We start from the raw sequence: 26883 nt of genomic DNA, 5'->3' as shown, positions 1-26883 counted from the left end.
AACCCATTCCTGTGACCCTCCCCCATCTTGAGTTTCTTCCTAGCAGCTGTCAGAAACCCTAAACCCCTCTCTCCTTTCTGACCAACCCTGAATATTAATACCCCCCACCACCCCACCACCCCCCGTTACCTAATCAAACCCTCTGGTGAATCATTGTGTCGAAGATTAGGCAAGGGTTGAAGAGGGAAGGAATTATTTTCTTTTATTTCCTAAGAAAACTGGAGGCATCCATCTTGGGAGGAAGTTATTGCCCGAGACTTCCTCCTGAACCCATCAGTTTCACTGACAGGGAGGAGCCTTTCAACTCCTCCTTTGAGGGACTTGAGAAACTGACAAGAAAGCACTCAAGGCAGATTTAAACTATTTCTCACTGGCCCAACTCCTTGTGTCTATAGAGATACCTTTCCTGCCTGGAAGGGTTCAACCTATTCCCCCTTTATCCTCTGTCTTTAGCCTGAGTGTCTAGTCTCTTTAAGCTGCCCCTCTGGAATACCCCACCTATTCCCTTATCATCCCATATACCGCCTTGTCCATTCCTTCCCTGAATTCAGCCATCCCTTTCATTCATCTCCTATTACCTCAATCACCTTCTACCCCTTCTTATCAGCAAGGATTAAGAGAGCACCCCCAACTTTAGTGACCTCATTTTATTGACCACACTAGGTACAGACATATGAGTACTTAAAGACAGAAAAATAGAGGATAAGGAAGGAAAAAAATATTCAAAAGAATAAAAAATTGCTCATTAATTATATAATTGTATGTTTATAATTATATATAATAATAATAATAATGTAGAAATATTTATTCTGGGCAAGGTCTAACTGAGGCCAATAAAATAAGTCAGGCTCAGAAATGAAACATTCATTGACCACACCTTGAAGTAGTTTTATATAATAGATTAGTAAAAAAGCTGTTTCTGCCTTTGCATTCACCAGGGCAGCAATGTCAATTCGAAAAGATGTCCCACAAACTTGAGCACTCTCAGATTACAATAAGCAAAGAACAACACTGAACCAGTGTTTGCTGACACCCAGTCCTGTGCCCATTCCTCTGGGGTACAAAATATTGACCACTCTGGTGCCTTTTCCTACATGGGTCATGGCACTGGACCCTATGCTTCTGTGAAGTCTGTAACCCATCACTCCTGGGGTCTGGCCAATACTAATTCTACTACTGCTTGCTGCAGTGGCCTCTACTACAGTTTATGGGTGTTGGAACCCTATAACCCTCATTCTGCCAGCACCAAGCACTGCCTTCCTGTTGTAGGCTAAGAACAACTAGAATGTCATTGCTGGTCCTTAAGTCAGGTAAAGTGATGCTATCCTATGTTATGTTCAGAAGATGTCGCCCTAAACCAGAGCCTGAATATTCCCCACCCCCCCGCCCCATCTTCACTCCCCACAAGATCCTATGTTGCTTCAGGTGCTACCATTACTAGGGACAGAGCTTGCCCTGGGGATTCTCATTCAGCATTCACTATGAGTCCAAAAAGGAAATTTATTACAGTTAATAAGAGAAAAAGGGGAAGCTATTTCCTTTTAAACTTTTAAAACCGTTGCAGCCTTTGTTATACTCAGTAAATCAACTGAGGTTCATTGAACCCATTTGTTCATGTTCCCATTTCTAGAAAGGTCTCTGGGCTCCTAGGGTGGGAGGGAGGATCATCTTTTCAAATCTCTCACCCAATACCTTCCACAAGAGTCTTCAACAAGTCCATGTGGTAGTTCTCTAAAGTTTTCCAACTGAGAGGATATGGCAAAACTGGAACATTAATGCATTGCTGGTAGAGTTGTGAATTGATCCAACCATTCTGAATGGCAATTTGGAACTATGCCCAAAGGGCTTTAAAAGACTGTCTGCCTTTTGATCCAGCTATACCACTGCTAGGTTTATACCCCAAAGAGATCATAAGGAAAAAGATTTATACAAAAATATTTATAGCCTAAACTCTTTGTGGTGGCAAAAAATTGGAAAATGAGAGGATGTCCTTCGATTGGGGAATGGCTGAACAAATTGTGGTATCTGTTTGTGATGGAATACTACTGTGCTGAAAGGAATAATGAACTGGAGGAATTCCATGTGAACTGGAACAATTCCTCCAGGAATTGATGCAGAGTGAAAGGAGCAGAACCAGGAGAACCTTATACACAGAGAATGATACATTGTGGCATGACTGAATGTAATGGACTTCTCTACCAGCAGCAATGCAATGATCCAGGACAATTCTGAGGGACTTATGAGAAAGAACACTATTCACATCCAGAGAAAGAACTGTGGGATTAGAAACACAGAAGAAAAACAGCTGTTTAATCACATGGGTCAATGGGGATATGATTGGGGATGTAGATTCTAAGTGATCACCCTAATGCAAAAATTAATAATATGGAAATAGGTCTTGATCAATAACACATGTAAAACCCAGTGGAATTGCTCATTGTCTATGGGAAGGGGGTAGGAGAAGGGGAGGGAAAGAACATGAATCACATAACCATGGAAAAATATTCTAAATCAATTAAATAAAAATTTCAAATTAAAAAATAAAAAATAAAGCTTTCCAACTGTCATTTTTTAAAAGCTGCCAAGTATTTGGTACAGTTCTTGGATAATCATAAAATTTTAGCCTTGATGCTGGACCAAAACCTACAACAGCCATAACATGATAACTCAAATTTAAAAACTGAACAAACAACAAAGGACAATTGCAGCATTTGCCATATTTAGGTCATGGTCCTTAAGGTCACATAATATACTCATATATGCTTCTAGTTGTTGAATGCTCATAGGCGCCTTTTTTTCATGGTTTCTGTCAAGCATCAAAAGGTACAAAAAGACCACCTTGGAAAATTCAACTTGCTCTGCATCACCTTTCCTCCACTTCAAACCCTATATTTAGAGCCATCACCAGTGTTCTAGCCTGGGCTCAAGTCAAGTCAATTTGACACATCATTTCTGGAATGGGAATAAATTAAGACACCTGTAGACCATCTAATATATCATGAATACTGAACAAAGGATAAAGCACTCATTTAGCTAACCTACTTCTTTGTTAGTCATAAACAAGTCTGCTACTCAGAAGCCTAATGGAAAAGCTACTGATTCTACAATCACTGGTTTTTTATACTTAAGTCACTAAGAAATTATATCAATGACCCTAGCCTTAGTCCTCTGAGATAAGGTCTTGAGGAAGGTTTCAATATTTTTAAAGGAAAAACTTGTTGATTATTTTTTCCTACCACAAAATCTAAGAACTAAACAAATTCCCCAAATCTGATGAATTTTAATTTATAGTGAATATAACAATTGCCATAGGCTTTTTATTGAAATGAAAACAAATATACATGTAATGCCCAGTCATATACAATAGTCCTATCTGAAATAAAATGGATCTGGCATTCAGAACTACTCCTGATGCCATGTAGTGGAGGCAAAAGCTGAGTTCCTTCTGAAATAACATTAAACAAAACCCTCCGTATTCAGGGCTGACTCTATATTGATAATCATACGTCAACAAGTGGCAAAATTCACAATAATAATTATTCCTGAATCTTTTTGATGGCAAGATACACTAAGAATATAACTTGGAACTGAGGAAACCTGGAACAGTTCAAGGGTAAATACTTAGGACATTTGTAAATCTTAGGAGATTTACAAAACTAGATTTCTATTGTTTAATGTTATCGAATGTTTCCTTTGAGCTTCTACTTCATAGAAGTAATATCCCAAAGGAGAAAGGGAAACTGCTTTGAAACCTACATATATGTCTTCAGGATGACTCTAGAATAGTGATGGCAAACCTTATAGAAAACACAAGCTATGCCCTACCTCACTAAAGATCATGTGTCCTCCCCCTCTCCAGACAGGGGAGGGAGGAAGTACTCTCATTGGGCTGCTGGGCAGAGAAGTGGGTGAAGTAAAAAATATATACTTAGGTGTGGTGGAGAGGGAGAAGGGAGCATCTCAGCCCAAGTCCCTCTGCCTTTTTTTTTTTAAACTCTCACTTTCCTTCTTAGAATCAATACTGCAAATATTATCACCACTATTATTTAATATAGTACTAGAAATGCTAGTGGTAGCAATTAGAGAAGAAAAAGAAATTGAAGAAATTAAAAGTCAATGAGGAAACTAAATTCTCTTTGTGGATAAGATGGTATACTTAGAGAATCCTAGAAAATCAACCAAAAAGCTAGCAGAAATAATAACTTTAGTAAAGTTGCAGGATACAAAGTAAATACACACAAGTCATCAGTATTCCTATGTATTTCCAACAAAAATCAGCAGTAAGAGTTAGAGAACTCCGTTTAAAATCACTCTAGACAATATAAAATATTTGGGAATCTATCTGCCAAGACAGACACAATTACAAAATACAAATAAAACTAGATCTAAACAACTGGAAAAACATTAATTGCTCATGGATAGGATGAGCTAATATAATAAAAATAACAATCCTACCTACATTAATTTACTTATATAGTGCCTTACCTATCAAACTACCATAAAACTTTTTTATAGAATTAGAAAAAATAATAACAAAATTCATCTGGAAGAATAAAAGAACAAGAATATCAAGGAAACTAATGAAAAAAATGTGAAAAATGGTGGCCTAGCAATATAAGATCTTAAACTGTACTATAAAACAGTGATCATCAAAACAATCTAGTACTGGCTCTGAGATAGAGGGCATAGATCAATGGAATAGACTAGGGGTAAATGACCTCAGCAGTCATTTCAGTTCAGTGAACCCAAAGATCCCAACTTTTGGAATAAGAACTCACTATCTGAGAAAAATTGCTGAGAAAACTGGCAAACTATGGTAGAAATTAGGTTTAGATCAATATCTCATACTCTATACCAAGATAAGTTCAAAATGGGTATATGACTTAAAAATAAAAAGTGATATTAAAAGTAAATTAGGTGAATGTGGAATATTCTAAGGGAAAAATTTAAGCCCAAACAAGAGACAGAGAACATTACAAGATGTAAAATGAATAATTTTGAATATATTAAATTAAAAAGGTTTTGTACAAACAAAATGAATGCAACCAAAATTAGAAGGGAAGCAACAAACTGGGAAAAAAATTTTATAATAATTTCTCGGATAAAGGTCTAATTTCTCAAATACACAAAAAACTAAGTCAAATTTATAAGAAATCAAATCACTCCCCAATTAACAAATGGTCAAGGGATATGAATAGGCAGTTTTCAGATGAAGAAATCAATAATCATATGAAAAAATGTTCTAAATCCCTCCTAATTAGAGAAATGCAAATCAAAACAACTCTGAGTAGATTGGCTGAAATGACAGTAAAGGAAAATTATAAATGTTGGAGAGGATGTGCAAAATATTGGAGAGGATACTAAAGCATTGCTGGTGGAGCTGTGAACTGACCCAACCATTCTGGAAGGCAATTTGGAATTATGCCCAAAAAGCTTTTAAAAAGTGACTGCCCTTTGACCTAGCAATACCACTACTAGGTATGTATCCCAAGGATATTAAAAATAATGGGAAAGATCTCTTTGTACAAAAATATGACTATGCTTTTTGTGGTGGCAAAAAATTAGAAAATGTGGGTGTGGCCCATTGACTGGGGAATGGCTGAACAAATTGTGGTATATGATGGTGATGGAATACTATTGTGCTATAAGGAATGATGAACTGCTTGATTTCTATAAGAACTGGAAAGACCTACATGAACTGATGTGGAGTGAAATAAGCAGAACCATGAGAATATTATACACAGTAAATGAAATATTGTGGGATGATCAAATTTTGAGGGACTTATGAGGAAGAACACTATCCACATCAAGAGAAAAACTGTGGAAGTAGAAATGTAGAAGAAAACATATGATTTATCGCTTATTTATCAGGGTATAACATTTGGCATTTTAGTTTTAAAAGATTATTATAAAAATTAACAATATGGAAATAAAATTTTAAAAAGAATCTATACTGTGTATTGGTTCCAGGTAAAAGAGTGGCAAGGGCTAGCCAATGAGAGTTAAGTGATTTGTATAGGGTCATACAACAGTAGGAAGTGTCTGAGGCCAGATTTAAACCTAGGACTTTCTGTCTCTAGGTCTGGCTCTCAATCCACCAAGTGCCTTTCTAGTAGCGAACTCTGTGGGCAATGGCATGCATGCTCATAGAGAGGGCTCTATGTTCCCTCTCTGGCATGTGTGCCATAGGTTAGCCACTATGGCTCTAGAATATTGCTGGAAATAAGAACCACAAAACTATACAAAGAGATTCTTGCATGCTAAAAAATGACTTTAAAAATCATATATTAGCATTATCTGTATTCTTATGTTTTCATTTATTTTGCTAAATGTTTCCCAATTTCATTTTAATTCATTTCAAGTATCTATTCTATATTTGACACCTCTGCTCTAGAATGGAGTCTGAGATAGTGTGGTGACTACATATTGGTGCTTTTCCTAACTATAATATCTTGTGATAATTAGTTCATCTTAATGAGCTAAATGGGCAAAATAATGACCTGTAAAGTCTATTGTGTCTCCTCTTCAATGTTAGAGAATTTAAAGAGTTCTGAGTTCCATCACAGTCTCTCCAATCTTCCCCTAATTAGGAAAAATTCCTGACTACTAGGGAGACGTTGGGCTCTCTGCCTAAAGTTACATTTTAACTCTCTCTATAGTTAACTTCCAGCCACACCAAAAGATATTTGGAAGAATAAGTTTGTCTGGGAGATGTATTCAGCCTCAGAGAGGAGGTGGCAAATTGACAAATGATCCTTTGGGAAATTATAAACCTTTTTGGTTATTGCAATCATACTCATTATCCTGCCTAAAGTTGATTTACAGGAGGGAGTATAAATAGAGAGTTTAATAACCTAAAGTGATTCAAAAATCCCCTAAACTGGAGAAGAATGGAGCAGACAGGAGCCAACTTGGAATGAAGAAGGAAAAGAGATATCTTTGTGTGGGTAATCCTTTTGGATTCCTTGCTATTATTTACATGGGATTGTCCCCATTTCTCATTCAAGCACCTTGCCTGCTGATGAGTACTTATAGGGTGAAGGACTCCTTCTGGCACCTTTACCAACAATCATAACTAGTATTTACATTACAGATAGAGGTCACCTTCCAAGAAGCCCTGATTTATCTCTTATCAAGAGACCTGTCAGTCTAACTCCCCCAATCCTATCACAAATTCAAACAAGCAATTTCATACACAGTGCCTGCCACATTGCTATAACTCTTACAGAGCCTTCAGTTTTAAAGCATGGTTCTTTCTTAGACTAACCATCAAGCCCTACGGTCTTAGAGTTCTCTTTAATTTATCAAGCTTCTTTGTTATAACCCTTGTTTCTTTTTATACTTAGCACAACTTACAAACCCAGGAGCCCTAATCTGTATAATAAAAACGATGTTAGCTGTTTATTCACTTTCCTATAATAATTTCCATTTTGGAAAGAATAGACCTTTTACCATAGCTCTCCAACAGAGTGAGTGACTCGTTTCTATCAGTTTCAGTGGGCCAAGCTGACAACAAAAAGATGTATGTAATTCATTTTCTTCTAATATCCTGCACTCTGATTATAATAGCTTGGTCTATATATTACATAATTCAACCATTACAAATATATCTATATTTGTTGCTCTTCATAAAAGGTTTAGAGTCCTAATGAAGTTGGGAAATTATTCATTAAAAAAAAAATTTAAAGGGGGCAATTAAATGGCTCAGTGAATTGAGGCCTAGGGATGGGAAGTCCTGGGTTCAAATCTGACCTTAGACACTTCTTAGCTGCATAATTCTGGGCAAGTCACTTAACCCCATGTGCCTAGTCCATACTGTTCTCCTGCCTTAGAACAAATTCATAGTATTGATTCTAATATGGAAGGTAAAGGTTTAAAAAAAATGATTTAAAATTTAAAATGCATAAAAATTGAACACTTTGTTCTAATTCATGATCATCTAAATGTCAATTTATCCTTCTCTGAATCAAAAGCAATATACAAAGTGCAACATATCCAATCTCTAAAATTATCATTTCTAGAATGCAAATTAAGCTACATTATTTTTTGTATTTCCATTCTCATTCCTAATTAGTACAGGAGAATGCCAAGTCAAATTAATTTTAATTACTTTTTTCTGTGGGTAACACTTTCACATTAAGAAGTGTTGTGAGGAGGATTTATTTAGTTAGGAGACCTATTTAATAACTAAATAATCCTCCTCACAACAGAAGTGAGTGATAGTGAATAATTCAGAATGTAAACTCCTGCTTCCCAAAATTTATAGGCACTGAAAAGAAATCTTACCTGTAAATAGGCTTCCAAACCTTGTCGTCGCTGCTCCAAGACTTTTGGGACCCAGTTTCTAACATGTTTGGAAGGAATTTCTGGAGTTTTTATACATTTCTTGAGCTATGAAGACAAAGAAATGTTTTTTAAAATTCCATAGAAAAAAGGATTACAATTTTAAGGACAATGTTGAAGAAAAGACCCTACAGAAATGAGGATGGCAGGGAGGGGGCTGCTGGGTGTCCTAGTTTCAAATCTGGTCTCAGACACTTCCTAGCTGTGTGACCCTGGGCAAATCACTTAACTACCATTGCCTAGACCTTACCACTCTTCTGCCTTAGAACCAAAACACAGTATTGGTTCTAAGACATAATGTAAGGGTTTAAAAAAAAGAAATGAGAGGATAAAAAAAAATAAGTCAGACATAAAGACTGATATGATACAAAAGGCTATTTGAAAGTTCTTCCCCAGATTTATGTGAACTGAATATAAAGTGAAGTGAAAAGAGACATTATATATATATATATTAACATTACATACAATAACAGCAATATTGTAACAAAGATCATACTATGTTGATCTGATTAAGTTACTCTGATTAAGACAATGATCCAAAACAATTAATTGCAAAGTACCAATGATGAAAAATGCTCTCTTCAGAGCTAATTAACAAAGACCAAAGCATACTTAAAAAAATTATTTTTCTTGTTTGTGTCTATGTGTGTTTGTGTGTTCTATTTTACAACGAGGCTAATGTGGAAATTGCTTTAAATGGCTTCACATGTATAGTTAATATCATAATGCTTGGCTTCTGAAGGTGTGGAAAGGGGGAAGAGAATTTGAAACTCAAAATTTTTAGAAATGAATGTAAAAAAGCTATATGCAATTGGGAAATATTTAATAAAATAAAAAATTTGTTTAAAAAATAGTAATTTCCCTAAGTATTCTTCTAAAAATACAGATTTTATTGCATACTCTTTTAATATTTTCTAACAGTATATTTCAAGTATATGACTATTTCCACCAAGATATTTAAAACAATCTGAAGTGGTTGAATTAATCTAAAACTGAAAAAGTTTAAATAGTTTCTTAAATGATACAAGGAAATTTTGCTTATATAAGTAAATTTTCTAATAGAGTCCTATATTATTTCATATATATTGAAAAAATAGAACAATGTAATTGTTAGTAACATAGTCTGCCTGGGAGGGCTACATACTATATACTATACCATTCCATCTGGAGATCATTCACAGAGGAACAAACTAAAAACAAACCAAAAAAATAGGAAAGATCTATATGAATTTTTAAAATTGTGAAAATACTATTGAATACAATGAAAATTAAATGGTCCTTTCATCAGACAGATGATGAGACCTCTTTTCAACCTCCTGGCAGCTAATGGTCTAAAGGCATAGAATAGTACATGTATTTTCAGGTGTGGCAAATGGTTATATTTGTTTTGTGAAATAATATACATTTATTTCAGGGAAGATTTCTAGCTGGGAGTCAGGGCAATAGTGGGTTAGTGAGTTACGATAGAAAAAAAAAGGAAAATCAATAAATCATTTTTAAAAGTATAGAAAAAATATATAAGGAAGTAAAATGAAGCAATTTTGATTATTAAGTAATATATTCATATATTACCTTTCAAAAAGATGAATATAACAAATTTAGTTTCTTTTACAGGCCTTTTTTTTTCTTTATATAAAAATTATATTTACTGATTAAGTTCATGATAAGATTTTTTAAAGAAGAAAAAATTGGAACTCTTGGCTTTCAAACTAAGAATTTGGGGGCTTTATGGGTAAGTGTAGCTTGAGAAGAAATGGACAAGGGGGAAAGAAGAACTAATTCAACTATCAAAAATTAAATTAGAAATAAAATTAAATTAGATCTTCCTGTATTAAAAAAAACTAATCTTAATGTTCTAATTAAAAACATGAAAAATATACCTAATATGTCAGTATATAACTCTTTGTTCACATCTAAAGATTCAGCATTTAATAATGATTAAGGAAGTTTAACATTATGTCTTCATTAAGCTAAAAATATGACTCATCAACAACATTATATTGTAAACTTGCTTTTCAAAATACTTTATAGCAAATTAACAAATGGATTAGGTCTTCACACTGTGCGTCATTCTTTTGGCTTGATACTGCTTCTGAGAAAATGTGTAGAGAAACACAAGGACAAACTCAAAATCAACTCTGACATTCTTGCCCATAAGGGACTGAAAATTTACATTTTGTCTCTGAGCTGACCGAGTTGTTTCTGAAACAAAAGCAAAGCCAATAAAGCCAAATCATTATGAAAACAACTATTACAATCATACAAGAGGAATCTGCAATTTTATAATGAAACTTCTTTTTTAAAGTATTGTTACAACTCTGATAATATTTAAGAACAAGAAACCAAAGGCCTCTACATTTTCATCTCAAAGATGTAACATAAAAATACATTTCCCCCCCTTTTGTGTGTCATGAGTAACTGAGGAAGCTATCATCAAATATCAACTAGCATAATAGCACTTATAGGTGAGTAATGAACTGCTTTAGACAAACTTGAAACAATTTAAGTTTCCAACAGGACTCAGCTGCTTATAAGATAAATACTCCCTTGATATTCCAACTGATTAGCAGTCTGGATTATACTTTGGTCCTGTTGTACACAACTTTTATGATCCACTAAAATAGCCAAAAATATACATGATAATTATATGAATGCAACCCCATTTTCTTGTGGTGAGCACTGCATTATTTTTATGGACAATACTTATGAAATGCCTGTGAACTATAGATTTTGGCTTAAATTTAATTATAATAATCATTTTCCAAAATTTGGTTAAAAATACTTTCTTTTTTGGATATAAAAAATATAAACAGAATCCATATAAACATATATGGATATGTTTACCCCAAATCCATATAAACATATGGTTGATAAATCAAAAATAGGAGATTAAAGAAAATTGAGGACATTTGCTGTTCAATGTTAATGATGACATGATAGAAGAAAACTTAGTGTCACAGTCAGACAGACTACTTGGTTAACTATTGCACTGGTCTGACCTAGTATGGCATTTCTTGGGTTCTTTCGTAATTCATTTTTCACTAAGTCAAATGCAAGAAATTCATTATTTTATTATTGATTATATGTTAGGTACTCACAGAAAAATGACTTCAGTCAGTATTAAGATAAATAACAATAGCCCAAATCAGTAGTGAAAACCTCCTGAAAAGAACTAGGACTGGGAAACAACTACACACAAATAAGATTAAGCCTAAGAGTTTGAATCTAAATCTCCTACACTTGAATGTTGGGTTTTCCTAGCAGATTCCTTCTTATGTGCATGGAACCATGGACCACAACTTCAAATAGCATATTTTCTAGTTCACTGTGGATATAAATCCAGGTGAAATGGAGCATTCAGGGGAGAGTATTTTTAAGCTTTTAAGAAAAACTAAAGTGAAAGTGAACATATTCCCTGTCCCCCTGTTTCTGGCATACATTACAAACTAGTATCAGGGAAAGTAATTTTTGATTTCCAACTTTAAAGTCCCCAAAGACTTAACCAGAATTCTACCAATGAAATTCTTTGTAATTAATTTCAATTGAGAAATATTCCATAAATGACTATTGTTTGTTCAACTCTATCAATAGGAATTATTTCATTCTTTGTACTTGTATCCCCAGGGTCTCATAGGCATTTAATAAAATGTCAGAGTAGGCATTTGATAAAAACTTTCTGATAGGTTGATTAACTGATTTTGAAACATAATGAAAGATTTGTTATAATTTATTATAATGAAAGAATTATTAGGCAAGGTTCCTGGGCCTCAAGAAACTTAGTGTCTTTTAGTGAATGAAAAAAATACTTATGAAACAACTAGAAAACAATTATGTGCCAATATGTATTTATCTATTATTGAAATTCAAAGATTAGAGAAGTCAGTGGGCTAGAGAAGCAAGAAAGGATTAATGGAAGAAATAACCTCTTAGGCTGGGAAAAGCATTAGGAAAAGTACAAAGACAGGAATTAGAATGGCATAGGGGTCGGTAAAGAGACCAGCTTAACCACAAAACAGAGTATGTTTGGGGAAGTACTGAGAAACAAGAATAGTCAGAGTGAGTCCACAATATGGAAGGCATTAAAAAACAACATGAGAAGTATGAACTTGATGAGGAAGAAATTCCTGAGTAAATTATCTAAATTTTTAAGTAGGTGAGGAATACAATTAGAATGAAATAAAAATGATATTTTAAAAGCATTAGTTGGCAGAGATGATAAGGGCCTGAACTAGGAAAACAACAAAATACAAAGACATTTTAAAGAAGAAAAAAAAGATTTTGTGACAGATAAAATGAAGAGTAGAGAGTTAATTAGGAAAAATGTTTTCTGGACTAATAAAACTTTAAATAAAAATATCTTCCAAAGGAGTAGATACCTTTTAGATCGGGATTCTAATATAATCAAATGAAAAACATTTTATAAGTACATAAAATAAAACATTACTTTATACCTTTTTGTAGAAAACTCAAATAAATAAATTAACAAATATTTCTTGGCCTCCTCTTAATGTGAATAACAATATTGTAGTAGTGATTAAAATAGTCATTACAAAATTCTTTCAATCAAGGTACCAAAGAATGTACTTAAGTGCATTCTCTCTTCAGCATTAATGACCATTGGTTTAGAAGGCATTTCTGAAGGTTGAATACTCAAAAAATAAATTAAAGCACTTTCTAGGAAAATGAATAAGAAATCCCGCCTGCTTTTTAAGAGTAGCTGCTTAGTAAAGAAAATGCCTATGAAACAATGTAGAAAATATAAGATATTAATTTCTTATTCATTCATTTATTTAACAAATACTTATTAGTATTGTTATGGTTAATAAATATTGGTGGGTACATCTAAAATAATTATATAAGGTACAGGGGAGAAAGAAAAAAAAGGTTGGCCAATACCTATAAATAATCTATATATGAGTATTAAGTGGTTTACAGGGCAGCTAGGTGGCATGGTAGAGAGAGTGTAGGGCCTGGAATCAGTTCAAATCTGGTCCCAGACACCTACTGTATGACCTTGAGCAAGTCATTTAACTCTCTTTGCTTCGGTTTATTTATTTATTAAAAAAAAAAAAAGCTGGAGAAGGAAATGGCAAATGATTCCAGTATCTCTGCCAAGAAAACCTCTGAAAATGGGGTCTTAAAAGAGTTGGACACAATCAAAATATACCTAAATAATAACAAACAACAAATGTCTTGCAGTCTTAGGACCAAATGAATGAATCAGGAGGGAAAGATGCAAAATTTAAAAAATAAATTCAAATAAAATAAATATTTACTTTAAGGAAAGATAATTATGATAAAATATATTTAAAGGTACAAAACAAAAATATGAAAACAGAAGATATTGGGAAAATATAATAGAAAATAACTGGCAACTGATGACTAAACCTTATAAAATTAAACGTTTTTATAAGGTGTGTTACTAGTAAACCCTAACACTTTTCCAATTTTACTCACTTAATTCAAACTTACCTTAAAATCAGTTGTACATCCTAACAGAATTTGAGAGATGAAAGGGACCTCATCAACCATATGCAATTCTCATTACAATGTAACCATAATGCTTGTCTAGCCTTCATGTGAAGACCTACAAGGAGGTCGGACTATACACAATTCCTTCAGCAAAGTCTTCCATATGACATGAATTCAAGGCTGCACTATTCTAGATGCTTTCTAGTTTATCAGTGCCCCTTTAAAACTGTAATGCTCAGAACTAAATACTACTCCAGATGCCTTCTGAAAAAGAACGCAGAAGAACTACTCTCTTCTTTAGCTGGAAGCTATATCTATTTTAATGTAAGCCTATGACCACTTTAGTTTTTTTGGCAAGCAAATCACAATTCTGAATCACATTTAGCTTACATTCAACTAAACTCCCTAAATATTTTTAAAATTTCATTTAAGAATGACTTCCACTTCCCCCATATAATACCTGTTAGGCTGATTTGATATATCTAGGTGTGCATTTATCTCTATTGAATTTTATCTTATTAAATTCAGGCAATCAATGCTCTAGCTTGTCAAGATCCATTTGGATCACGACTCTGTCACCCAGTGTGTTAGTTTTCTCTCACAGCTCAGTTAAATCTGCAAATATGATGAGCTTACCATCTACGACTTCATACAAAGTCACTGATAAAAATGTTAACCAGCACAGAGTTACACATAGGTCCTTAGGGGACCTCTCCTGAAGACCTCCTGCCAGACTGACATAGAACTATTAAAAACTATCCTTTGAGTCTGACCATCCAACAAGTTTTGAATCCATCTGATAGTACTGTCAACCAGTTTTCATCATTCTATCTTCTCCACCAGAAGAGTATCTTCATAGATACCTTATATCTTTATATAAAAGCTTTATAAAAAAACTTGGCTAAAATCTAGGTAAATTATACCTACATCATTTCCTCATCTACCAGTTTAGTATCTGTTGCACACAAAAAAGAATTCCGTTTAGTCTGACATGACTATATTTAAAATAGAATTTTATTGATAACTTTTGTTTTCACAACATCTTCATTTCCTTCCCAACAGAAAAAATAATTTAGCAAAAGAAGTTAACACACTGAAAAGAGATTTAAAATATATTCATTTTCCACACCTATGGAACTGTCTAACTTCTGCAAAGAAATGCAGATAGAGGAATGGGATAAATATTCTTACATCTCTTTTTTAGGACTAACCTTCTTCTTTGTAATTTTGAAAAATTCAGTTTTATTGTTTTATACCTGTTCCCTGAATTTGCATTGTGGCAATCCTGGATCACTGCCTTGTCATAGCAGAGGGGCTTGCACAGCTCTATGAAACTATGTTATGTAGGGTTACACAAGACAGACAAGTTGTAGAGGAGAGTTCTGACGAAAGGTGATCCATTGTAGAAGGAAATGGGAAACAACTCTAGTATCTTTGTTCAGAAAATCATATGGATGGCATTAAAATGCTAAAAGAAATGACATTAGAGGATGAATCTCTTATGTCACAAAGTGTCCAGATGACAAAAGAGCCTGGTCTATGGAGTCACAAAGTTGAATATGACTGAACGACTAAATAACAACAACAATGATGACAATAGTCACTATGTATAATATTCACTATATTTTTTATTACTTCATTTAAATATTTCTGTGCCCTTTTGTAATCACTATCATATGTGATTTCTTACAGAACAGTAATACATACATGTATTACAATTTGTTAAGCCATTCTCCCGTCAATGGGCATCTAATTTGTTTTTCCATAAAAAGGTGGTGCTATAAATTTCACTATACAGAGAGCTTTTCTTTAAGTCAATGAACTACTTGGGATATATATCTAGTTGTTTAATCTTTGGGTCAAAGCATATAATTTTAGGGACTTTATTTAATTGCTTTCCAGAATGGATCTATTAATTCGGTTTTAGCAACAATATATTAGTGTGCCTAACTTCCCATAACCCCTCTAACATTGACTCTTCCCATTTTTTGTCATCTGTGCCAACTTGATGAGTGTGAGGTAAAATCTCAAAGTTAATTTATAGCCTCCTTTCATGTGGTTATTACAATCAAAACTTCTTTTTTGAAAAACTGCTCACTGATATCCTTTGACTACTTATTTACTGACAAATGCTCTTTGATCTTATAAGTATTATATTAATTGTCTATATGTTAAATACAAAATTGTCATCAGAGAAATGCTATACAAAGATTTTCCTTCTGCTTACTTTCCTTATCATAGAAACATTAATTTTATTTGTGCAAAATTATTATTTCTAATAATCAAAAAATCTATTATATCTTTTCATTGCTTTTATCTTTTGTTTGATTAGGCATCCATCTGCAATCCACAGTTGCTAATTTTTTCATAGCAAAATGTTCTAAAATGTTGACCTAAGCCTAACTTCTGCAAAATAGCTTCCCAGTTTTACCAGCAGTTCTTATGAAATAAGGAGTTCTTTCTTCAATAAATTATGTTTTAGGGTTTACCAAACACAGGGTTATTGAATTCCATTATTTCTGATTTTCTCAGTGTGGCTGTTTAAAATTTTTTTTAATTTTTCCATGATTTCCATGATTCTTGTTGTCTCCCTATGCTTTTCCTTCCCCTTCCAGGAGTTGACAAACAATTCTACTGGGTTATACATATATTATCACTCAAAACCTATTTCCATATTATTCATTTTTATAATAATCTTTTAAAACCAAAACCCCAAATCATATACCATATGAACAAGTAATTACATATGTTTTCTTCTAGATTTCTATTCCCACAGTTCTTTTTCTAGATGTGGATGGCATTCTTTCTTTTCCATTAGAATTGTCCTCAATCATTGCATTGCTTTTAGTAGCAAAATTAATTACATTTGATCATCCCACAATGTCTCAGTTACTGTGTGTAATGTTCTCATGGTTCTGCTTATTTCACTCTGCATCAGTTTGTGTAGGTCTTTCCAGTTCTTATATAAATCAAGAAGTTCAACATTCCTTATAGCACAATAGTATTCCATCACCATCATATACCACAATTTGTTCAGCCATTCCCCAATCAAGGGACAAACCCACATTTTTGAATTTTTTGCTTGTGCTCTGAGAGAGACTCCATTAGTGGTTGCAACAAACTGTTGCTAGCTCTGGGAGATCTCAGACCTGCATCCTGATTCCCTGGGATCCTGAGTGGTGGTGGTTTCTAACAAGTGGAGGAGGAGTTTGGGACCTGGTGAACAGCATCTCCAGCACACTCTACTTGGGTACCTTGGACCACCTTGGCTTTTGGCATCCTGTGATCATCTGTGGATTACCGTGAGAACCACAAAGCCACCCTCAGACCCATTAGCTGTGCTGGTCAAACCTGGCTGGAACCAGGTTTGAAGCAGCCACCCAGAGACTCCAGTGCTGTTTCTTTGGGCCCTGCCTGTTTAGGTCACTAAGATTAGAATTAGTGTAGACAAGTACTCCCCTTGCCCTGTGGTTTTGCCCTTTAGGTTTTAATATAGAATTCTCTATTCCCACCTTTTTTTTTTAGTTGAACATAATTAAAACTGTTAAAACCTTTTACCTTGCCTGCTGGTTTCAAAGACTCTGGCCTAGTGATGAGCTGGGTGACAGTTGGCCAACAGCCATTTTTGTCAGTTAGCAGTAGCTAAGCTGTGTACTCTGGTCTCCCTATCCTGGTCCTGTCTCTCCTTCAACCCAGTGTGTGCACCCACAACCATTTAGATTATATTTTAACATCCCTGGAGCCCCATCTCTTTTACAAATATAATATAATGAACAAATATCCTATGATATAATGTTTCTTGTTGCCTTTCTCTGTATCATAAAATGACTACACCAACTTTGCTTTTCTAAGAAGTTCCTATGAGTCATCCTGCCATGTAGCTTCAGTCCTTGCTAGTCCCTCTTTTAGTTTAATTTATAATGAAATTGTCAAGCCGGATAAAATTTAGCTTTTTTAGTTACGTTAGTCAATGAATCTCACATTTAGAGTACTAATAGTCAAAGTGAAATTCATTTGTCAATTCTTCCATTAATACTGCAGAAGCAAAATATGGCTGCAAAGACCTGAGTGTTACATAGTATTTTTCTTTGCTTCTTAGGTTGCAATGGCCAAAGGAAATTGATTCCAAAATTTATCCCTTCATAATTAGCTAAGGTGGTCTTCAAAAAACATTCTCAATCTACTGCCCAGGAAATAGTCAAAATCCATATTAAATGGCAGAAACTGTGGCATAATTTATGTACTGTTATCTTCCAGAAAAATTAAAATAAAATTCAATTTGAGAGAGAGAAAGAGAGAGAGAGAGAGAGAGAGAGAGAGAGAGAGAGTGAGAGAGAGAGAGAGAGAGAGAGAGAGAAAGATATCTAAGATCCAAAAGAATCTAACTGGACTAGATTTGGGACTCAAACTGTACTTTTTAATTTTATTGTATTTTTACAATGCTTTTCAATGCAACTGGTTTCGTCTATAATCCATTTAAAAACATTATTCTGAGAAGGGTTCCAGAGGCTTTACCCAACTGCCAAAAATGCTCATAATACTAAAGATTAAGAACTTCTGGGATAGAATATTAGAATGAATTTAATAAGGTAAATTTCAAGAAAGATGGAAAGTCTGAGAGTTGGATTTTTATTAAAAATGCATTTCAGACTTTCCAGGTTAAGATGGCGGAAGAGTAAAAAGCAGCGCTTAACCTCTCCTAACCAAAACATACAGGACTCCTCAAGGGGACATAAAAACAAATCCAGACTAACGGAGGGACCCCACAACAGGGCGCAGCGTGGAAGGTACATGGAATCAGGCATTTCCATGCTACAAAGGGGTGAAACAGCTCTCACTAAATCGTGGGCTGAGCAACCCCCGCCCCCCCCCCCACACACACACATACCACCTACAACTCCAAAGCCAGATCAAAAGAAATAGAGCAAGTTTGGGGCACCCATTGAGTCACTGGCAGCTCCAGGGCCTGTTCATGAGAGCAGCAAGACTTAGGACACCAAAAGGCTAAAGAACACACACGGATTTTGAGCGTGGAAACAGAGCGCAGGCATGGGCGGAGGCAGACACAGGCGTGAGCAAAGGCTCTGGAATCCTTAGTGGGGAACCAGGGCAGACAGGTATACGACTGTGGAAGCAGCTCCCTGAGACCTGTAAAGGAACCTCTGGCATAGGATCAAGCAAGGGCATCCACCAGGGGGCTTAACCTTGAAAACAACCAGACCTGAGACCTCAGGAGCCGAAAGAACGCAGACAGACCCTGAGCGGGAGGTTAAAGCTGAGAACAGACTGGGCTAACAATGGCAACCCAGAATCAGGAAGACCAAAAGAGAAAGATTAACAACAAGAAGAAGAAATCTTTAACATTCGACAACTTTTACACAGAGAAAATCCAGACAACTGAGCAAACAGAAGAGGAGAAAAAACAAGCAATCACATCTGGACCCTCCCAAAATAATGAAAACTGGTCACAAGCTCTTAAAGAGTTCAAATCTGAGATGACAAAAAAATTGGAAAAGATTTGACTAGAGAAATGGGAAATATCTCAAAAGGAAATGAGGCAAGAAAATAACAGTTTAAAAGGCAGAATTTCACAACTGGAAAGTGAGGCTAGTCAACTGAAGACCAGAAATGACCAGATTGAAAAGGAAAACCAGTCCCTAAAGGCTAGAATTGAGCAATTAGAAGCTAATGATCTCTCAAGACAGCAAGAACAAATAAAACAAAGTCAAAAGACTGAAAAAATAGAAGGAAACATGAAATATCTCAATGAAAAAGTGACAAACCAAGAAAACTGGTCTAGAAGAGACAACTTGAAAATCATTGGTATCTCTGAAAAAGCAGAAATTAATAGAAAATTTGGACTCCATACTAAAAGAAATTATACAGCAAAATTGCCCTGAAGTTCTACAACAAGAGGGCAATATAGACATTGAAAGGATCCATAGATCACCCTCTACACTAGACCCAGAAAAGAAAACGCCTAGGAATATAATAGCCAAACTCAAGAGCTTCCAAGTAAAAGAAAAAATCTTACAAGAAGCCAGAAAAAGAAATTTCAAAAATCAAGGAGCTCCAATCAGGATCACACAGGATCTGGCAACCTCCACGCTAAAAGACCATAGGACTTGGAATATGATATTCAGAAAGGCAAGAGAGCTGGCCCTTCAACCACGGATCAACTAACGATCAAAATTGACTTCACACTTCCAGGGGAAAGTATGGGTATTCAACAAAATTGAAGATTTCCAAGTATTTGCACAGAAAAGACCAGGACTAAATGGAAAGTATGATATCCAAACCACAAAAATCAAGAGAAACATGAAAAGGTAAATAAGAAACAGAGGGGAAAGAAAGAAAACTTATAATTTTTAAATTTGCCTTTGTAAGGGCCTCAGTAAGATCTAATTATCTGTATTCCTATGTGGAGAAAAGCTATGTATAATTCTCTATAGTGACCTCTATTCAATATTATAGTATTCACTATTATAGTTATCAGAAGACTAATTCATAGGGAGAGGGTGGAATACTAAATGGTCTAAGATGATATGGGGGGGTGGAAAAAAGGGGGGTGAATAGTAGGGGACACCAAGAGAAACTTGAGTGAATAAGAAAAATAGGATATTCTGTTATACACAAAGAGGGCATGGGAAGGGGAGGGGACAAATACTATTATAAGAAGGAGAGGAAGAGAGCATTAAGAGGTAATATTTAAACCTTATTCTCAGTGTAATCAACCCGGAGAGGGAAGAGTAGCTACATTATCCATTGGGATATCAAACTCTATCTAACCCTACTGAGAAAGTCAGAAGGGATAAACCAAGGCGAGCAGGGGAGTGAGGAGGTCAAAAAAGGGAGGGGAGAAGAAGGGGGAGGGAATTCATTAGGCCTTTAAAAATAAAAAGAGGGGAATAATAAGGGAGGGGGTAGAAATGGAAGTTAATCAAGGGAGGGGATAAGGGATAGAGGCTTAAAGCAAACCACTGGTTTAAAAGGAAATAGTTTAAGAAGAAGCGGTAGGAAAAGGGGAGGATACGAAAATGTCAGTGAATCCACGACTGGTAATTATAACTCTTAATGTGAATGGGATGAACTCGCTCATAAAACGGAAGCAAATAGCAGAGTGGATTGGAAACCAAAATCCTACCATATGTTGTCTACAAGAAACACATATGAGGCGGGTAGACATACACAAGTTTAAGGTTCAGGGCTTGAGCAAAATTTTTTGGGCATCAAATGAGAAAAAGAAGGCAGGAGTGGCTATTATGATCTCTGACAAAGCCAAAGTAAAAATAGATATGATTAAAAAAGACAGGGAAGGTCATTACATCCTGACTAAAGGCAGTATAAACAATGAGGAAATAATACTGCTGAATATGTATGTACCAAGTGGCATAGCATCCAAATTCATAAAGGAGAAACTGGCAGAACCCAAGAAGGAAATAGATAGTAAAACCATGATAGTGGAAGATCTAAATATTCCACTTTCAGATCTAGATAAATCAAACCAAAAAAATAAATAAGAAAGAGGTAAGAGAGGTGAATGAACCCCTAGAAAAATTAGATTTAATTGATATGTGAAGAAAAATGAATAGGGACAAAAAGGAATACACCTTCTTTTCAGCTTCACATGGTACATTCACAAAGATTGACCATGTTATAGGGAATAGAAACACTGCAAACAAATGCAAAAGAGCAAAAATAATAAATGTAGCCTTCTCAGATCATAATGCAATAAAAATAATAATTAGTAAGGGTACCTGGACAGGCAAATCAAAAACCAATTGGAAATTAAATAATATGATTCTCCAAAACCAATTTGTCAAAGAAGAAATCATAGAAACAATAAACAATTTCATTGAAGAGAATGACAATGATGAGACATCCTACCAAACTCTGTGGGATGCAGCCAAGGCAGTACTCAGGGGGAAATTTATGTCCTTGAGTGCAAATATTAACAAATTAAGGAGGGCAGAGATTAATGAATTGGGTATGCAGCTCAAAAAATTAGAAAGCGAGCAAATTAAGAATCCCCAGATGAAAACTAAATTAGAAATACTAAAAATCAAGGGAGAGATTAATAAAGAAAATGTAACTATTGTAAAAGCTGTAAAACTGTTGTAAAATTAAAAGAACTATTGAATTAATAAATAAGACTAGAAGCTGGTATTTTGAAAAAACAGATAAAATAGACAAGGTACTGGTCAATCTAATAAAAAAAGGAAAGAAGAAAACCAAATTGACAGTATCAAAGATGAAAAGGGAGACGTCACCTCTAATGAAGGGGAAATTAAGGCAATCATTAAAAACTATTTCACCCAATTATATGGCAACAAATATAACAATTTAGGAGATATGGATAAATATTTACAAAAATATAAATTGCCTAGAATAACAGCAGAAGAAACAGAATACCTAAATAATCCCATATCAGAAATAGAAATTGAACAAGCCATCAAAGAACTCCCTAAGAAAAAATTGCCAGGGCCTGATGGATTCACAAGTAAATTCTATCAGACATTCAAAGAGCAACTAATCCCAATACTATACAAATTATTTGATATGATAAGCAAAGAAGGAGTCCTACCAAATTCCTTTTATGACACAAATATGGTACTGATTCCAAAGCCAGGGAGATCAAAAACAGAGAAAGAAAACTACAGACCAATCTCCCTAATGAACATAGATGCAAAAATCTTAAATAGAATACTACCAAAGAGACTCCAGCAAGTAATTAAGAAGATCATCCACCATGATCAGGTGGCATTTATACCAGAAATGCAAGGATTGTTCGACATTAGGAAAACCATCCACATAATTGACCATATCAACAGTCTAACAAACAAAAATCACATGATTATCTCAATAGATGCTGAAAAAGCCTTTGACAAAATACAGCATCCATTCCTATTGAAAACACTGAAAAGTATAGGAATAGGAGGACCTTTCCTAAAAATAATAAACAGTATATACCTAAAACCATCAACAAATATCATATGCAATGGGGATAAATTAGAAGCCTTCCCAATATGATCAGGAGTAAAACAAGGATGCCCATTATCACCTCTATTATTCAACACAGTACTAGAAACACTAGCAGTTGCAATTAGAGAAGAAAAAGAAATTGAAGGTATCAAAATAGGCAAGGAGGAGACTAAGCTATCATTCTTTGCAGATGATATGATGGTATACTTAAAAAATCCTAGAGAATCAACTAAAAAGCTTGTAGAAATAATCAACAACTTTAGCAAAGTTTCAGGATACAAAATAAATGCACATAAATCATCAGCACTTCTATACATTTCCAACACATTAGAGCAGCAAGAAGTAGAAAGAGAAACACCATTTAAAATCACCCTAGACAATATAGAATACTTGGGAATCTATCTACCAAAACAAGCACAGCAATTATACGAAAACAACTACAAAACACTTTCCAAACAAATAAAACTGGATCTCAACAATTGGAAAGCCATTAATTGTTCATGGGTAGGATGAGCTAACATAATAAAAATGACCATTCTAACCAAATTAATTTACCTATTTAGCACCATACCTATCAAATTATCAAAAAACTTCTTTACTGAATTAGAAAAAACTATAACAAATTTCATTTGGAATAACAAAAGATCAAGAATATCAAGGGAAATAATGAAAAAAAATGCGAAGGAAGGGGGCTTAGCAGTACCAGATATTAAACTATACTATAAAGCAGCAGTCATCAAAACAATATGGTACTGGCTAAGAGACAGAAGGGAGGATCAGTGGAATAGACTTGGGGTTAATGACATCAGCAAGACAGTGTATGATAAACCCAAAGTGCCCAACTTTTGGGACATGAATCCACTATTTGACAAAAACTGCTGAGAAATTTGGAAAACAATATGGGAGAGATTAGGTTTAGATCAACATCTCACACCCTACACCAAGATAAATTCAGAATGGGTGAATGACTTGAATATAAAGAGGGAAACTATAAATAAGTTAAGTGAACACAGAATAAAATACTTGTCAGATCTCTGGGAAAGGAAAGATTTTGAAACCAAGCAAGAGTTAGAGAAAATTACAAAATGTAAATTAAATGGTTTTGATTATATTAAACTAAAAAGCTTTTGTACAAACAAAAACAATGTAGTCAAAATCAGAAGGGAAACAACAAATTGGGAAAAAATCTTTATAACAAAAAACTCTGACAGGGGTCTAATTACTCAAATATACAAGGAGTTAAATCAATTGTATAAAAAATCAAGTCATTCCCCAATTGAAAAATGGGCAAGAGACATGAATAGGCAATTTTCAGGTAAAGAAATCAAAAGTATCAATAAGCACATGAGAAAGTGTTCTGAATCTCTAATAATTAGAGAAATGCAAATCAAAACAACTCTGAGGTATCACCTCAAACCTAGTAGATTGGCTAAAATGAAAGAAGGGGAAAGTAATAAATGTTGGAGGGGATGTGGCAAAATTGGGACATTAATGCATTGCTGGTGGAGTTGTGAACTGATTCAACCATTCTGGATGGCAATTTGGAACTATGCTCAAAGGGCTATAGAAGAATGCCTGCCCTTTGATCCATCCATACCATTGTTGGGTTTGTACCCCAAAGAGATCATTAATAAACAGACTTGTACGAAAATATTTATAGCTGGGCTTTTTGTGGTGGCAAAAAAACTGGAAAAGGAGGGTATGCCCTTCAATTGGGGAATGGCTGAACAAATGGTGGTATATGCTCATGATGGAATGCTATTGCGCTCAAAGGAATAATAAACTGGAGGAGTTCCAGGTGAACTGGAAAGACCTCCAGGAACTGATGCAGAGAGAAAGGAGCAGAGCCAGAAGAACATTGTACACAGAGACTGATATACTATGGTAAAAGTGAACGTAATAGACTTCTGTACTAGCAGCAATGCAATGACCCAGGACAATTCTGTGGGATTTATGGTAAAGAACGCTACCTACATTCAGAGGAAGAACTACAGGAGAAGAAACATATAAGAAAAACAACTGCTTCAACGCATGGGTTGGGGTGGACATAATTGGGGATGTAGCCTCGAAACTACCACACCAATGCAACTATCAACAATTTGTAAATAGGTCTTGATCAATGACACATGATAAAACCAGTGGAAATGGGTGTCGGCATGGGTGGGGGAATACAGGGGGTGAAGGGGAAAGTAGGAGCATGAATCATGTAACCATGTTAAAAACGAATATTAATCAATGTTTAAAAAAAAAAGCTAAAAAAAAATGCATTTCAGCGGGCAGCTGGGTAGCTCAGTGGATTGAGAGCCAGGCCTAGAGAAGGGAGGTCTTAGGTTCAAATCTGACCTCAGACACTTCCCAACTGTGTGACACTGGGCAAGTCACTTGACCCCCATTGCCTACCCTTACCACTCTTCTGCCTTGGAGCCAATACACAGTATTCACTCCAAGATGGAAGGTAAGGGTTTAAAAAAAAATGCATTTCACCAGTACAATCTGGGAGACACATAGTGAACAGCACTTATTCTATAAAAGATAAAGAACTTTTAGTAGACTATAAGTTCACTAATAATCAATAATGTAGTGTGGTATCCAAAAAAGCTAGTGGAATTGGGCTTCATTATGAGAGATATAGCTTTTAGGAATCCCCTATAACCTTTTTGGCAAAGACGTGGCATGTGTGCAGAGCTGGCACTGGGGAGCTGCTGCTCTGTTCCCCCTCTTCCCATCGTCCAGGGACATATTTTGCATGCCCCACCCTTCTGTCCAGCAGTCCAAAGCAAACCAAGTCCTCATTCAACTGGTGATGCAGGGGCTCACAGTCAGCCTGAATTTGCCCTCTGGGTACTCAAACTCAGAAAAAGTTTGTCAACACTGCCCTATAACACTATTCTCTCATCATATATCATCTGTAGAACAGTGGTCAGTTCTGAATATCAGAGTCATATTTAAGATAATGTCTGTAAAGTGTTTCACAGAGGCTGACTCATAGTAAGCACTTAATAAATGCTTATTTCTTCCCTTTCCTCAAAAGGACAGAGAACCAAGAGGAGGAAGGGTCTTTCTTGGGTTCATTTCATATGAGGAGCTTATAAAGGACCTAAGGATATTTAAGATGAAGAGAAAGCTCAAGTTGGGCATGATCTTCAAGGATTTGAAGGGCTATTATGCAAAGAGGGAATTGGGCTTCTTTTATCTGTCCCAGAGGGCAGAGCTCCAAGTAATGGGTGAAAGTTGCAAAAAGGGTAATTTAAACTTGATGTTGGGAAAAATAGCTGAAAATAAGATCTGTTCAACAATGGAAGGGCTATCTAGAGAAGTATATTGCCCCCTACTAGAAATTTTTCAAGTACAGACTGAAAGACTACTTGGTGGTTATGTTATACTATAGTTTTCTTTTGTGCATGATTTGAACTAGATGATCATTGAAGTCTCAAGCAACCTTCAAATTCTATGATTCTGTTATACTTCCATGGGAATTAAAATCCAAATTTCTTTTAAAAATAAATGTGTTGGGGACAGCTGGGTGGCTCAGTGGATTGAAAGCCAGGCCTAGAGACAGGAGGTCCTAGGTTCAAATCTGACCTCAGACACTTCCTAGCTGTGTGACCCTGGGTAAGTCACTTGACCCCTATTTACCTATCCCTTACCACTCTTCTGTTTATTTTAAACTGTTACAGAAGGTAACAGTTTAAAATAAACAAACAAACAAATAAATGTGTTAACAAAATATAAACTTTTCAAGTTCGGGGGAAAAATTAGTTAATAACACAACTGGATAAAAAAGTTGCCATAATACTTTTACAGGCAGTAAGGAGGCTAAGATTTTCCTTTTGTTTTTCAAAAAACATTTTACATTTGCAAACATGCAGAATCTCTCTTTTGTACAAATTTAAAAACTAGGTTGTAAAAACTCAAATAATGGAAAGAAATCAATGCTCTAAAAACTTTTTTCCATAAAAAGATAATTTTTTTCTATTCAAAAAGCATCAAGTATTTAGCATGAGCAAGATACTCTAACTAATATGTAGAAATGTTTATGGTTCAAAATACTACACTAATAATACTAAATAAGAAAACCTACATTAC

The 26883-nt window shown here is 34.9% G+C and overlaps 1 protein-coding gene across 3 annotated transcripts in view; it reads right to left on the bottom strand.

The window, feature by feature from the left end:
• The window catches only part of SNX24 (sorting nexin 24), a 281065-nt gene that overhangs the window by 115189 nt on the left and 138993 nt on the right, over positions 1-26883 (bottom strand). For all 3 annotated transcript variants that reach the window (XM_044662063.1, XM_044662054.1, XM_044662048.1), the window contains one exon: positions 8287-8391. In XM_044662063.1, coding sequence (XP_044517998.1) covers positions 8287-8391 — 105 coding nt within the window. The remainder of the gene's footprint in view (positions 1-8286; positions 8392-26883) is intronic.

This window comes from Gracilinanus agilis, chromosome 1 (assembly GCF_016433145.1).
Source record: "Gracilinanus agilis isolate LMUSP501 chromosome 1, AgileGrace, whole genome shotgun sequence".
NCBI lineage: Eukaryota > Metazoa > Chordata > Mammalia > Didelphimorphia > Didelphidae > Gracilinanus > Gracilinanus agilis.
Note: the sequence above shows the minus strand (reverse complement) of the source record. Positions and strands in the feature narration are given on the sequence as shown.